The sequence below is a fragment of the Leptonotus elevatus genome, chromosome 5 (assembly GCF_054856555.1).
Source record: "Leptonotus elevatus isolate MCC_2025b chromosome 5, RoL_Lele_1.0, whole genome shotgun sequence".
In the NCBI taxonomy this organism is placed as follows: Eukaryota; Metazoa; Chordata; class Actinopteri; order Syngnathiformes; family Syngnathidae; genus Leptonotus; species Leptonotus elevatus.
Window position 1 is genome coordinate 15,262,191 of NC_141243.1, and position 16,567 is coordinate 15,278,757.

Sequence of the window (16,567 nt, forward strand, 5' to 3'; positions counted from 1 at the left end):
TAGCTAGCTAGCACGAGGGGCTAAAGCCAAACTGTGGCAGGGTTTGTACTTTCTGGACCTGGATTTGCCACCGCTGATTTTTAACATGTACGTATGTATTTATGTGAACCTATTTTGTTTCTTATGTGGGGGGAACTATTGTGATTGAGTTGTACTGGCGGAAGGATACCTGTGGTGATGTGACGAATGATTAGACGGATTGAGAGAGTAAATGTAGTTACTCAGGAGCGAAGCCACTGAATAAAGTTTGCTGTGGAGTTCTTTGTGTGCCATTCTTTCCCCGCGACCTTTGCTTGGAACTATAACACTCACTACCTCACAAAAATTGTGTTACACTGGTGGCAGCGGTTTGTGAACTGTCAGCAGTTGGTGAAGTTTGTAATTTTTGCTCTGACCAAGAAGCTAATGCTAAGCTAGCGGCACCCGACGAAAACAGTGGCCGATACATTCTCTAAAATGAAGGGAGGACAACGGGTCACGGTTTTGTCTCGACGTAGGAAGACCACACTATCAGCTAACGGAGGCGGACACTTTACAGGCTATTTTCAGTATGAACTTTCAGCGATGTCATTTTTGGAATGAGCTGCCCCTTTGTCAAATAGTAATGAGCTTACAAAAATAGAGCTATACACAACCAAATATTATTATTTGGTGTGTGTGAGCAGCCCGGCGATCAAGAACAAGCTGAAGCAGCTAGCAAGAGAAGCTAGCAAAAGCAAAGTAAGGTGAGACAAGCGGCAGGAGGCCGAATCACGGGACTCAGCGACGACCACCTGCAAGCCCAGCTGTGGAAGGTAAGCGACGGTCGACCCATTGGGTACAACACTAACTGCAAGCACCACCAGATGCTAACTACGTCGGCGAAGTTCTTCTCCTTTGAGTGTCTGTAGCAGAAAGATGGCGGCGAAACGTGTGAGCCTCCCGAAACGCGCCGCGACTTATGTAATATAATTACTGATTACTAGAACTACTATTATATAAAAATGTTACGTTGTATATGATAGAACATTATTATTATTTTTCCATATTATTGAAATTAAGTGTTTTTTTTTTTTTTTTTAAATCAATAAGTTATTAGTTCACCACTTGATAGTACCAAATAACACCCTCCCTTTAATCATCTCCTCGGATAGTGGCCACCTAAAATTGATTGAGCCGTTCATGCAAAATTATTATTATTATTAATTATTTTCATTTTTATTTTATAGTTGGTTCAGTTTTGAGTATTTTCTGATTATTAATTTTTATATGACTTAAGCCCATTATTTTAGAAATGTGACTATACTGAGCAAACAGCCCGCACACTGATCTCACATGATTCTAAACATCTTCAGACCCCTAATCAACATCACACAAGTGATCTGTATTCTTTGGCCTGAGTGTAGTGGTTGTGGAGGAGGCGGTCAGTTCTGAATGTAAAGGAGTGACGTGAGGTAAGACAGGTGGGAAATACAGAGAAATATTATCAGTGGTATACAGATGGTGACACTATAGATAGTTGGATAGCTATTAGGTACAGGCCAGTAAGTAAAAGACTTTGTTTTGGAAAAAGAAACATCACCAGGACCCACTTTTCAATTCCTTGTAGTGGGTTTTAATAATACACTGGATCCCCTGAAAAAGAAATATTAGCTTAGTTTCTATCCTTTTCACCAACACAAGTGGCTCTGTTCTGTTTTCCAACAATCCTGAGGGTAAGAGGGTTTGTCCAATATTTCAAAACGTCTCTGCCCTTCCCACTAACAAAATGGCTCGAGTACCTGGGTCTGGTCGACCCCCTCTTATGGGCTGACCCATGAGACTTTCAACAGACAATCTCGGGACCCGACTGTGAACTAATTAGCAGCGGGTAAACCCTCAGAGATTTATCATCCCTTTGAGTTTATGGCTCCCACGCTGTAACTGCACCACTAGGGGGCAGAGTTGGACATCGAGTCCACAGAGTTTACGCTGGAAGACTGCACACGGCTGTGGGAAATAGGCACCTCCTGGTGCTAAAACGGCCAAGAAAAAAAGAATTAGAAAAGTTAGAATTGCAGTTTGTATGAAAATGCATGAGCGATTGTTTCTACGTACGTGCCTCCTGAAGATCCTGTCCAGCAGGCTGCGTCTGGGAGGCTCTGGAGGTTGATTCCAGTCAAGGTCTGGGGGTCTCATCCCTTGAGGGCCAAACACATTCAGATCTCTGAAACACTCCGTTTCTATCATCTGGAGAAGAGAGGAGACCTTTGGCTTATTACAAACATTGGCTCCATTGTTGATGAACACAGAGTCCAATCATTTTATGTGTACACTGCAAACTGCAATAGACAAAATAAACAAACCTTTACTAACCTTTACTGAGACTTCTTCCCTTGAGATTTGTGTATTGCAAAAATTATTTTCATGAATCATTTGTCCATCACGGCACACACGCTCACCTCATTCTGCCATGGGATGGAAACACTGCCCGTAGCAAATTTGGAGTAGAAGTCATTGTCAGTTTGGTCCAAATTTACTCCCTTGACTGTGGAGAACTGCTCGATGTCCAACACATCCTTACAGTAGACTGCCCGAGGCTGCAAGAGGCCAATAACCGTGAAAAGGATTCGATGAAATGCAAGGTTTTTCTTCACCTCAAAAAGAATCTTGAAAATTAGGGCATGTTTCATGCATACACACTCATCAGCCACAACATTAGGTACACATCCATTAAATCTGCTTTCAAAGAAAATAATCTGATTTCATGTCAGACTGGCTACACGGTTACATTAATAACCCACTGCCAGTGCTTTTAATACAACACATGTATTGGGGGCTCTTTATGTGCACTTTATAGAGAATTGTACCGTTGTCCTCTATGAAGAGTCACCATATAAAAACCTTTTCTACAGTTTTACCCCTCCCATACTTTAAACAACATTGTAAACATATTGTAGTGTCAGTGCACATTTATGTGCCTTTAAAAGGGGCGTCAAGTCAAAAATGTCGTTTACAATAATATGTCAGATGCTCCCCCCACTAGTCTAAACACAGCAGTCTGATTATTGTTGTGTTTGTGGAATATAAATTAGGCAAAAGAAATCCACCAATTTTTGCCCATCTCAGAGGGCGGCCATTTTGCTACTTGCTGTCGATTGAAAATGACATCACAGATAACGACCATCACAGCTCACCTGTTTTCTGGGTTTGGTCATGTGACATCCATGAAACTAATGCTATTGGCAAATGTGTTGAATATATTGATATAATGATAGGATTTGGTATATATATTGTTTAAAATGATGTTAGTTTATTTTCTAACAGGGATGGTAAACGTGGAGGTGGGACCGCATCCATTTTTAAAGTTACCTTAGCTTCAAGGGAAGTCATTTTTAACAGTTATTTATCGTTTGAATATCATGCCTTTGTTTATAGCAATCCTCCCATTCTCAGTTTACAGACCTCCCCATCACTCCACTTCTTTTATTAGTGAGTTTTTAATAAATTTTACATACTACTTATAATAAAATTTTTATAACTGAATTTTTGCCTTGATTTTAAACAGCATGTCACACAGCCGACTCGCAACAGAGGACGCACTTTAGACTTGGTCATAACTTATGGCCTGTTCGTTGATGTCTCCTCTGTTGTTGACCTGGCTTTTTGACCACTTTTGTGTATTTTCTAACATTGCCAGTTTTATTCATCAGGAGGCCCCGGTGAGAACAGTGAGGAAACGCTACCTAACTTCTGAGTTGGCTGCAAAGTTTATTGAGATTTTTAAGAGAATCCCAGCTGACATTTTACCTGCTTCATGTGATTTTATTGTAGATCATTTTTATAGGAATTTAAAAACAACTTTGGATGAAGTAGCTCCACTTTGAACCAAAACTATAAAATTAAAGACTATACCCCGTGGAGACATTATGAGATTAAAAAATCAAAAAGAAAATGCAGGAGTGCTGAAAGGATGTGGAGAAAAAGTAAATTTTAAGCTCATTATGAAATATTATGTGGACAACTCAAATCCTACAATAAAACAGTCAAACAGGCAAGAACATCATATTTTTCAAATCTGATTACAGTTAATTCAAATAACCCCAAATTTATTTTCTCCACCTTCAATCTTTTAACCAATCTAGATTTTAAAAAGCCAACAAACACTCCACCAAACGCTCTCTGTGAGGGCTTTGCAGACCACTTCAGGAGTAAAATTGATGGAATTTGAAATGGTGACCTTAAAAAAGTATTTGTGCTACTAGATTTAAGTGCTGCTTTTGAAACAATAGATCACCACATTTTATTAAACAGACTTAGAAGCCTGGTGGGCATCTCTGGTACTGCTTTTAACTGGTTTTATTCCTATCTCACAGATCGATATTTCTTTGTAAGTATGGATACATGTTCCTCTGGAACCCATGGAATTAAATGTGGGGTTCCCCAAGGTTCAATCTTAGGCCCATTACTTTTTCCATCTTTACATGCTTCCCCTTGGGGAAGTCATCAGGAGACACAATGTCAACTTCCACAGTTATGCTGATGATACACAGCTGTACATCACCGTGTCTCCTGATGACATGGGGCCTATTGATACCCTTTTAAATTGTATTTTAGATATTAAGTCATGGATGGCAGAACATTTCCTGCAGGTCAACCAGGACAAAACAGAGAGACACACCTTTTTAGTTTGTCATTTAAATGATTTAAAAAAAAAAAGTTTATATCTTTAATTATATTGTCTTTTAGCTTTGTTCTTGCCTTTTATTTTGTTTCTTTTAGCGTTTAACAGTTTTTATTTAGTTACTAAGTTTTTTCCTCCAGTGTTTCCTCATGGGGGAGTGTCAGCACTGGGAGGGATGGCTTGTCTTGTCCTACAGACGGGTGGTTGTCCCGGGCCCCCTAGGCAATCTGTGCCTGGGGTCTCTGGGATGACATTTTTTTTTCCAATTGTACTATGGATGTTTTAGTTGTTCAGCACCTTGAGTTGCATTTTAATGTATGAAAGGTGCTATATAAATAAAGTTAAATTTTATTTGATTATTATGCGCTATGATGTTTTGACCGTTTTAAATTGTTGTCCTATTGTGTGTCTTTGTTGCCCCTGTGGCCAGGTCACTCTTGGAAAAAAGATTATTAATCTCAAGGAGTTTCTTACCTGGTTAAATAAAGGAAATGAAAATGATCAGCCCTTTCGGCACTGTGATGTCATTTTCAGTCACCAGCAAGTGACAAAATGGTCGCCACCTGATATGGATAAAAACGGGTGGATTTTGCTGCTTAATTTATATTCCACAAACAATCTTAATCAGAATGCTGTGTTTAGACTAGTGGGGGCACGTATATTATTGAAAAGTTTTTTTTAAAACTTAACCTTCCCTTTAGGAGGCGGGTCCTAGTGGGGTGGCGTGTGACGTCAGCTCTGTATTGATAAATGTATTCTTAAGCATGTAGCTGGGTTGCAAATGGTGAACCGCCAGATCACGGGGAACACTATCAGACTACTCACATCAGGCACAAAGGGAGGCTCCACAATTCCAGCTTCTAGCCTCTTGAAGTTGATGTTTTTGAAGAAGGAGTGGGCCTTGACCCCTGCCGCTTTGTCCCCCTGGCACCCCAGCCTCTGTTTTGGGTCTTTGGTAAGCAGCTAGATTAGTTTGAAGGAGAGATGAATCACAATATGATTCCCCGTCTAACATCCTGCATGTGAACCTCTTTCCGTCAACCCCTCACCCTTCTACAGATTTCCTTGGTGTGCTCTGTAAACTTGTCATTGTACTCCTCCTCTTCCTCCTGCACTCTCCTCTCCACCTCCTCCCGCTTCACCCGCTCTTTGCGGGCTCGGAATGGCGATTGCCCAGCGGTCATCTCGTATACGAGGCAGCCCAGCCCCCACCAATCGGGGCTCATTGCATACTTTTCATTGTTGATCACTTCTGGAGCTAAACGTGACCAAACGGGTTGTCAGATGAGCAACTTGCATGTGTGAATGGAGATGTTCATCAGATCGAGACTTACCCATGTAGCCCACTGTCCCCACCCTTCCTCGGATTACCTCCCCTTCAGGCACTTTGATAGCAAGGCCCAGGTCAGAAATACGGATGTGTCCTGCAGAACAATAACAATGCTACTATTGCTACTGTTATAATTATACAACTGACATGATTGCAACAAACAACCGGCTTTATTTCAAGGCATCGGCTGATACCAGTATCAGCTGCCCTCTTGTGGCCGTTTTAAAATCAGGAACTAGAAATTAGAAATAAGAATAGAAAACTTCCATTAATATAATGTAATTTTAAGGAAAATGCTATATTGAGATACATAAGTCTTTCTTTCAAAATGTTTGTCTTTTTTTTGTGTGGAAAATTTTGCATATCAAAAGTACAATTGGTATCGGTAACAAGAGTTGCATACTCATACTGGTATCAGTTTGACAAAAAGTGGTATAGAACATCTCTATCTATAGGTGTAGATATCATAAATACAAGCGCTGGGAGAACATGCAAACGCCACACTGAGCTGGGTTTCGAACGTGGTACCTCGCGACTGTGAGGCAGACATGTAACCAAGAAACCTACAGGCATATTTGACTCATTGTCAACCAATTTTCAGCAGTAAAAAGTTAATATTTTGTCCAGAATTAATTTGATAATTAGATGACATCACCTGGGCTGAGGAAATAGTTAATGACCAATCACGGCTCACCCGTTTTCCGGATTTGGTCATCTTCAGTCAACAGCAAGCGGTCAAATTAGTTTATAAAGGTATTAATTGTTCATTAAAAAAAATTATGAAGTTATCACATTAATTATAGACAAAATATCATACGGCTTACGGCTGAAAATAGCTCAATGAGTCAAGTATCAATTTAAAATTATACTGAATTTAAAAAAATGCCAGGCTAAAGTAGCATGTATCCCATTTGACATCTCTTTACACTACATTTTTAATACCTAACTTAATACAGTACTTGTACTGAAATATATGTATGCTATTTACCCCCCAAAATGCACATATTACATCACAAAGTGTTGAAGTCAACAGTCTGACACTGTGTCTGAGTGTCAAAACTAAAGACTAAAAACAGAAAACTGAGCTGATCATGCTTCAAAACCCACCATTGTCGTCAAGTAGGATGTTCTCTGGTTTTAAATCTCTGCAAAAAAAGACAAAAACAATAATAATATGCACAACTCAAAATAAATATGTACTGCTAAATTACAGTAAATCAGTCATAGTTTATATACACTCATCCTGGGCATGAAGGTTATTATTAAATTAATTTAGATTCTTTTTTTTAAACCATTCTTTTTCTAGGGTGGAATAAATATTTGCATATTGTAGCATATTTTGGATTTTCTTATCCAAACATGGCCATAAATATAATGTAAATGCAGACACATACCTACTATAATTTGCTTCAAGGGAAGTCAAACCTTAAATATTTCTTGACAATAATATGTTATATGTCATCTCACTCGTCTAAACATTTGTGGAACATGAGTTATGCAGCAAAATCCAGCTGTTTTTATCCATCGGCCATTTTGCCATTTACTGTCAACTAACTGAAGATGAAATCAATGTTGCTCAGGGCTCAGGCAACGGCCAATCAAAGCTCACCTGTTTTCTGAAGCTGCGCTGTGATTGGTTGTTACCTGAGACCTGAGCAACGCTAATGTCATCTTCAGTCGACAAATGTCAAAAGTGGCAGGCAAAAAAGTGGCGAAATGATATTGATAAAAATTGATGGGTTTTGATGCTTAACTCATATTCCACTAAAACAATATTAACCAAAATATCATTAAGCAAGTTTCACTATGACCAGATGCTTTTGATCACAACTCTCTATATACACTCTTTCCTATTGATACCTGTAGACAATGGATTCCCTATGAAGATGTTTGAGACCGCAACAGATCTGAGCAGCATAAAACTGGACCCTGTCTTTGTCAAAGCCCGGCGTGCCCATGTTGTAGATGTGAAACTTCAGGTCCCCGCCATTCATGATGGTCAGCACCAGACAGAGAGCGTCTTTGGTCTCGTACGCATACGCTAAACTCACCTAGAGGAACATGTTACATGGTTTCAAGTGGCTTGGGCAAAACAGGAACTCGCTTTTCAATGTTTACTCACAACAAATCGACTGTTAACTTTCTCCAAGATCTGCTTTTCATTCAGCGCCATCGACTCTCCTTTCCTCTTCTTTATCCTCTTCTTCTCCAGCTTCTTACAGGCATACATCTTTCCTGTAGCTCGCACTTGACACGCACACACCTGAGACGAAGCAAAGTGCATCACGCGTTATCTACATCGTAATGAATAAGGAATGTGTTGTCACCTCATTTTATGGACAAACGTATTGAGACATCTATGAAAACAGTTCTCACAGGAACACATTTTGAGCAATTCTCTGCTTCCAATTCTGTGGGAAATGTTTTGGGGAAAGCTCAGCATGACAATTCGCACAACGCAACATTCATAAAAGCCTCTTAGGATGAGTTTGAAGAAAAAAAAAGAAAAGAAAAAAAAAGAGAGAAAAAGTTGAAGTTGGTGCATTCCTAAATTCGTACCCTTGTCTCATTACTTTTGCCCATGTGTCATATGACAAACTGGTACCTCTCACCTCTCCAAATCCTCCCTTCCCCAGAACTCGGTACTGTCTGAAAGTGTCTTTAGTGATTGGTTGCCTGACAAAACACAGAGACAGGAAAACCCATTAATACATACTCATGTACCGTATTATTGATTAGGGCAGAGATATTATCTGCACAACTCAATACCATCCTGAGTCTGTTTCCTGTGCACAGGGTGGGGGCCTCTTGCGTGCAATTTTACTTTCCAGACAACGGATATGATCAAGGATGCTCTGAGAGCCTGCTGTTTACTTGGAGCTGCATCTGATACGGTGCTCATTCTGCATCAGAGATGTTCCTGCCAAGAGTGATCAACTCCTATTAGGAGCGTCCACAAGTCAGCTGTTGCCTTCTAAAACTTGCTTGTTTCACTTTTTGCCAGTATAACAATGACAACTGTATGTCTATCTGTTTGTTAGTTAATGAGCTACTTCCTGGTGTGCCATTATTATTCTGTGGGGTTTATTGTATCATTGATGCTCTAGCACAGTAGTGTCCACACTATGGCCCGGTGGCCAATTGTGGCCAACCTTACAATTGTAAACAGGAAACAGAAATACAGAGCAGCCTTCCAAATTAAAACCAAGGATTTCAAAACAAGAAATAATTAAACATCACACACTAAACAGCTATTACTTGGAACACTATTGTATTAAATGTCATTCTTTGCACTTTGATATATTCCAACCATATAGTTTGATTGGGACTTTTTGTCTGGCCACTGGATTATATTTTTCATCTATTTTTTTTTTGTGCTCCAAAATGACTTTTATTATGCTATTAATTTCATAATTTTTTTAAGGAAATGTGCTATAATTTGGATATATAGGTAATTTAAAAAATATATCTGTCATTGTTTTTGGGGACATTTTATGTATCATAAGTACTAATAAGTATTGGTATCAGTGAGTACTGAAGATTTAAATACTTGTATCAGTCTAAAAAAAAGTGGTATTGAACATCCTTAATTTGAACTATTAATATAGGTAGTTCTAATCCCTTTTTAGGGAGTGTCAATCATTCACAGAATGTTCCTATTTGCGGTCAGGCCCGCGCCTTCTCCCCCACAAATAGTGGGGGTGCGCTGCATAAACCTTACAGGAACTGACCTCTCCAGCATCTTCCACTGCAGGAATCGGTCAAAGTACATGCTGTTCTCAAAGTCCGCGAATGGAGCACCGCTCAGGTAGTCGTGTACAGCTCTGGTTTCAAACACAAAGGTGGGGCTCGGTCATCGCAATAACATATAAGCCAACGCTTTATACACTGTACATGTGAAATGGGTGAAAAAAACAGGTGAGCCCAGCAGGCAGGTGAGAGGATGTAAAGATGGAGAGGTGACTCACTTGCGGCAGTTGCTGAAGATCTCCTTACATGGACTGAGCTCAAGGTTCTCTCGGCACTGATCTGCAAAGACCTCTGCAATGTCCACACGCTGAGGTGACTACATCAACACATGCATATACAATACTCTTTAGCAATACACACTCTTAGTCTACACAATTATCGTGTCAATTAAATAACAACGCCAACGGATTTAAAATAAATGAACTCACTTGTTTGGAAAGAAAGGTCTTGACAATCTGGTCCCCTCTGCTTTTCCTTTTTTCATCAGGCGTCACCTCGTAATCTTCCTGTACGAGAAAATGACTCGCATCGTTAACAACATCCAGAGGATAACATTCTATTATCCTGCGTTACCATTGTGTTGGTGAAGTAAACAAGTCTAGGTGGGCAGAAGATATACTAATTAAATGAGAGAGCCTAGAAAGTAACATGGAAGTGAGTCATTTTTTTGTATCCATCCATTTTCTATACTGCTTAGCCTCCCTTCATTAGGGTCGCAGGTGAGCTGAAGCTTATGTCGGCTAACTTCAGGTGAGGCACGATGTCAACTCTGGGCTGGTTACCAGACAATATTAGGGCCCACACACTGCAGACAAACAACCATTCATACTCACATTCACACCTGTGGCCAATTAAGTCATACAACATACAGTAACATGTATGTTTTTGGAATCCGGGGAAAGTCAGGGTACTCAGAAATCCCAAGCAAGCATGGGCATAACATTTGATATCCTCCAAATGTACGTTAGCACCTGGCTAGCAATCCACCCCGTCGACGATGTCATGGTTGTAGCGGACAATACAGTATGTCCGTTATCACCTGGGAAGGAATATACATCTTAAGAAAAAGCAGTCAAATGTACGTGGCGAGACTGTATGTCACTGAGTTGATCAAAGAGGGCCTGTGAGTCGGTTACTTCAGTGTTGGCTGTGAAATTTATTGTTGGGGATCATTGGTACTAGCTGACTTTTTTCTTTTCTTTTTTGTGAGGGGCGATTCCACTTCAAACATGGTGCTGGCAAAGGTCCACCTTTGGAGTTTTATGACAATAATAAAAAAAGAGGATTAATCCACATTAGGACCTGTTTGTTGAAGAGAAACTTACAAAATTAACTCAATTCCTCATAATAGTAAGTGTGAGTAATATATTTAATAATTTGTTTTTATAATGTTTTTATCCAGGCGCGTCAAAATTGAATCTACTCTAAAGAGAGATGCCACAAACACAGTATGACGATCAAATTAGTCTTATCGTATGCATTTCAATTTTCAAAAAGGGATGTTCAATATAAAAAAAAAAATCAGACCCATACCAGTATGATAAATCAAGTCTTGAGTAGTCACAGTATATACCGATACCAAGTGATTATTTTAATATTTTTCACACAAATTCTTAAGAAAATATAATTTTAGAGGCAGATTTTTTTAAATCCTAGTTTTCTTGAAATTACTGTTCACATGAATTTAAAAGTATTTTCTTACATTTATGAAAGACCTGACTTATTGCACTTTTAGACAATTTCGAATCTTTTAAATGTAATGCATTTTACAATTATTGTGCTAGAATTATGGAAATATTTTCATCTCATCCTTGCTGATTTCAATGTTTGTGTAACAATTAGGTGATAATAACATGTGTTAAAATTTACTTTGGAATTTAATTGTGGAGTTTTTATAATTTCATTCCCATTTAAGAAGAATTCATAATTAATTGTTATCAGATTGAAGTGAAGTGAATCGAATCTGAAAAAAAAAAAAATCAAATCAAAATGGACTCTAGAATCGATACCCAGCCATACTTTTGATAAAATTTCCCCCCAAAAAACAATGACAGACAATTTTAAAGAAAAACCTGTATATCCCAATATAGCATTTTTCATTAAAATTGCATGAGATTTTTGGCAATTTTCTATTCGTCTCATTTCTAAGTCCTGATTGTTAAATGGCCACAAAAGGTCATCAGCACCAATAACTTGAAATAAGGCCGGGTATCTGCCTAATACCGACCGATCGTGAGTTTCAAATATAGAAAAAAACAAAACACTTCCTTCTAAGTCAAGCCAAATATGTTCACACATCCAGACTGGCTGACTACACACTGCATCCACTATACATTATCCTGTAAGTCATTTGAAATGTAATTTTTTCCACAGATTTCAATGACATTCACAAGACTCAAGAAAAGTACACGTTACCAGATTATGATGTCAGTGAATCCCGCCTCTTTGGTGTTTCCACATTTATTTAAAGCTTTTACAAAGTGGGTGTGTCATAACTCTGGACGGGAGAAACCGTGTGGATGAAAGGTGTGCAAGTGCGGGGGCGCTTAAAAAAAAAGACTTACGCACGAGTGGGAGAATATGGCCCTAAATGCGTGTGTTGCTGTCACTCTCAAAAACATATGGCGCACTTGGCCGTGTGTCTATACATATGCTGCCATTCACACAGACAGCCATGACTGTTCAAGGCTGCACATATTGGACATCTCAGAGACGTGAAAAGAACTCTGACGCATTTCGGAGCGAGCACTTTTAACTTTCAATGAGGAAAAAAAGCAGGGTGGAGGGCAGCAAGGCACCCGGGCTGCACACTGGCTCGACGCTGTCTATCAGTAGCTTTTTCCCCCCAACAAGGCCCTGCGTTGCCTGGCAACCACACAGAAAACACGGCAGGATTCCTCGAGGTCCTGGAGTGTCACAGTGTGTCGCACCAGCGTCACCATCTTTCCACTACAAAACACACACACACTCACACCCACGTATACATACAGTACATACACACATAAGCCTGGAGATTTAGGCTTTAAAAAGCAGCAGCGTCACCGACACTTCAGAACAAGGCAGAAAGGACATACAACTTGTATACACCGTCACGGGTCAAATGATTAGGTACACCAGTAATGTACAGACGAACTGATGACGAGGCATTTAATACAGTGGTTCTGAAGCCCACCAGTTTCCAATGCGCATTCACCGAACCCTTAAAATGATTTATGTACAGTATAGGGTGCATGTGCAGCGGGAGTATTGGAGGGGGTTTGCTGGTATTGAATGGGGTGTTGTGAGAAACAATGCCGCCCTTTTTGTGTAGTCACATACCCGGCAATGATATTCTCGGCTTAGACAAAGACTTAAACGTGTCAAGTGGGAGGAATTCCGTCTAGACGCGAAGAGAAAGCGACGTGGGGTGTGCCCAGTGTCGGGGGTCAGCGGAATAATCACTACTCAGTTATTGGTCGGCTCTTTGCTTGCATCAGCCGATGCCAGCACATTGTCAGGCAGCACCCGTAATCAGTCGCATGAAATTGATTACATCGAGAAGTGATCAAAACATGACATTATCATACATACAAGGAATTTCACAATTTTTCAAACTGTCACTCTGCTCTGGTAGAAGGTTCTCACATGAGTGGTTTTTTTTTTTATTTCTTATTTTTATAAACAGACTACAATTTTAACTTTTGTGTTGCTAGGAAATGAAAATAGAGACAATAAGGAGGTTATTGTTGGAGAAATCTCAAAATCGAAATTAGAGATGTTAAAGTTAAAGCGTTCATTTTGGAGACTAATTTAATTAAGCGTTAAAAAAATGACTCAGTTAACTCAGTTTTATTTACTTTCTGTTGGAGTCAATGGCACAAAGATGGACAAACATGGACTATAGGTAGTTTTACTTTCACCTTTGCTTGCTTGTTGGAGAAAAGAAATCTGAAGTAATTTGCAAAAATGTAATCAATTTTATGTAAGTTAAGTGGGTTCTAATTCAAAAGCTTCTCTGGGACGAGATGCCAGGCTCACACCGGGGGACAATATGCCTCGTAATGCAAAGGTAAAACTTGTTGATCATGCTAACTGACTTATTTTTACATAGTCCGTTCTTTATTGAAACGCTGTGATGATGTTATGATACTATGCGGTCATTTCATGAATATGACTCCGGCTCCAGAGTGAAAAACTCCAAACACAAAGACGAAATCCCCCATTATTAAACAGTCAAATGCACTTAATAGTTCTGAAGAAAGTGCATTCGCTGCCGTGAATACTTTGTGGGCTGCCAGTCCTTTCCGTTGATTGCTGCTATCAATCGACGTCTTTTGTCTTCATTAGTAGATAATGCGATAAAAAGCAACATTTGGTTTACCCCTTTGTCTGTCTGTACAACCGACCGCAAAGCAAGATATGAGCATTTTATAAGATAATCCATTAGATAAAGGACTTTACGCTGTATGAGATTCAATGGTTGCAATACAGGCAAGTGGCTCTTTTGCCGTCCAGTGTCCCCGAGGGGGCGTTCCCATGAGGGCTGTGACGTCACGTGCAAAAGGTCACTAGCTCTACTATGTACTGTGCGCGCGTGTGTGTGTGTGCGTACCATCGCATCCAGTAATTGAATGCAGCGTTGCAGTTTTGGTCTGGTCTCACAGTAAAGACGGAAGAGTTGCCTTCCGATAGGTTGTTTCTCACAGATGCTGACATAGTCCTTCTCTACAAAGAGAGAGAAACACAATGTTTTACTACACAGCGAGACACACTTTTGGTTCCCACTCACACAAACCATACCAATGCTATTGCCCATCTCAGTGCACTGGCGTATGTGGGGGAAACGAAGGATCTCCTTCCATTTCTTGCTCCGCCCTTTCCGCTTGCCTCCTCCACCTGCATCAGGAGCAAAAACAAGGTTTTCAGAGCGGAGCGCAAATCAGGCCTACTGGCTGCAAAGAAACGACAACCGTGAGCGAGAGTGAGACGGGTGGGGTTGTTGCAGATGAATGAAATCATAGTCTCAGCTTGTATATTTAATTCATTGATTACGTTGCACTTCCTCTCTTAAATCTCTTGACACTCGTGACGACTTTTTCTTAGACTGGAGAGTGTGTGTGTGCGTGTGTGTGTGTGTCCATGCAGTTAGAAGCCTATTCTGTCCCTCTCAGTTCCCAGAACATGAATGCCAGACCGGATTCCACTGCTGTGAACAATCAAGCATCAGCTTCCTTCAGCATCAACAAATTCAGTCCAAATCAATTTGCTCTTTACTAAGACAATTTAGTCATTTACTATTTTAATATTAGCAATTAATTCATAGATTAATCATGCCCTCATCACTAAGCGTCTTATTTCCGCCATTACCCGCATTCCCTGAAGTGACCACTTTTGATCCATTCCAGCTGTTGCGTCCAGTGTCTTGTTTGTGTGTTTTATTGATGTATATCCTGTTTCGCAAACTGGCTGAAAATTCCTTAAACTGTTAAGTGCAGTGGAAAAGGCCAGCAAGCGGCTCGGCCGCAATATTGCAAGCATGAGAACAGGAAAAGCAATGACAAGCAAACATCTTTAAGTAATAAGCCTGGAATGTGAGCGGCAGCACGTCATGCTGGAGCCTCCGAGGGAAAGCTTCAGCACTTTTGTCTTCACATTACCGCCTCATCCTCATCGGCTCTGCACTTCCACTTTATCAGTAAGTCTTCTGTCATGTTTTCATTCAGTTTAAGACTTAGACTTGACTTTATTGATCCCTTTGGGATGACTCCCTCTGGGAAATTTACATTTCCAGCAGCAATAAGAACAGATAGGCATGCAGACAGGAAGAGCAAAAAATTAACTACCCATCAACAGTTCTTTTTTTTATTTTACCTTCAGACGAGAGGCACTGCACTTGCCAATCAATCAAATGGCACATATACTGCATATACACCATTTACATTCACACCCACTGGCAATTTAAGACCTTCAATTAACGAAGCCAACGTACCCACAGAAAGATTCCACAAGAGAAGGAATGAAGCAGAGATTCGAACCTTCCCTCGACTGTGAGGTAGATGTGCTAACCACAACCACACTTTGCTTTCAATCTTGTTAAATCAAATAATGTTTTTCTAGGATGATTGAATAAAATCAGAATTTTATTCACACATCCGACAGTATAATTGTGTGTGCAGAGTCAAAAGATGGTGGATTCTGCTTTCTCTGTATCAAATTCACTTTGGTTCAGTTCCACTTAACATGACTGTGAGCAAAGATTATTTAAGTGGCAATACATCTAGTGATAGAGGACATGTTACCATTTGTTGTACAGGAATTAATGAATCACCTAAGCGTATGATTTATTGAATTGTACTCGGATGATTCGCACTTACGGTGAAGTCCTCATGTTACGTCGTACGCGACTTACGTCGTTTCGACCTTACAGCGCCCGTGCCTCGTCCGTAGCACCTTCTTTTTCGTTAATTCCCTAGAGTAATCACACTATTTTTAAGTTACTTAAAGTTGCGTTGTTGTTACCTCCGGAATCGGACGTCAATCAAGCAGGTCGGCTCGTCATCAGGCGTGTTTAAGTTTGAATTAACTCCGCTCTGCGGTCCTTCGGCAACTAATGTCCGTGCGGAAACAGGAAAAATTCCTTCCGGCTTTTCCGGGTCGTGCAAATATGTTTTTTAAAATCACTGTATAAAGTATTTTGATGTAAATATTAGAGCTGTCTAAAAGTTAATTCTTTTAAATTAGATTAATCACGATTAATCGCTTAATTAAAAGCCTTTTTTATGAACATTTTTTGCCTGCCAAATTTGAAGAGCATCTGTTATGTGTTCATTATTTCGATATTTAATGTTATGAGGACGTCTTCAACA

The 16,567-nt window shown here is 39.9% G+C and overlaps 1 protein-coding gene across 3 annotated transcripts in view; it reads right to left on the reverse strand.

Annotated features, from left to right (window-relative positions):
* The window catches only part of grk5l (G protein-coupled receptor kinase 5 like), a 29,118-nt gene continuing 12,551 nt past the window's right edge, over positions 1-16,567 (reverse strand). The window contains exons 1-16 of one of the 3 annotated variants that reach the window (XM_086075210.1): positions 16,221-16,306; positions 14,502-14,597; positions 14,314-14,426; positions 10,151-10,228; positions 9,941-10,038; positions 9,704-9,796; positions 8,585-8,648; positions 8,095-8,235; positions 7,833-8,023; positions 7,080-7,117; positions 5,977-6,066; positions 5,692-5,900; positions 5,468-5,605; positions 2,421-2,558; positions 2,077-2,208; positions 2-1,994 (exon numbers count right to left, since the gene is read on the reverse strand). In XM_086075210.1, coding sequence (XP_085931336.1) covers positions 1,911-1,994; positions 2,077-2,208; positions 2,421-2,558; positions 5,468-5,605; positions 5,692-5,900; positions 5,977-6,066; positions 7,080-7,117; positions 7,833-8,023; positions 8,095-8,235; positions 8,585-8,648; positions 9,704-9,796; positions 9,941-10,038; positions 10,151-10,228; positions 14,314-14,426; positions 14,502-14,517 — 1,623 coding nt within the window. In that variant the 5' untranslated portion in view covers positions 14,518-14,597; positions 16,221-16,306 and the 3' untranslated portion in view covers positions 2-1,910. Of the gene's footprint in view, positions 1,995-2,076; positions 2,209-2,420; positions 2,559-5,467; positions 5,606-5,691; positions 5,901-5,976; positions 6,067-7,079; positions 7,118-7,832; positions 8,024-8,094; positions 8,236-8,584; positions 8,649-9,703; positions 9,797-9,940; positions 10,039-10,150; positions 10,229-14,313; positions 14,427-14,501; positions 14,598-16,220; positions 16,307-16,567 lie in introns of those variants that run through there. The other 2 variants (XM_086075209.1, XM_086075207.1) reach the window with 2 other exon arrangements.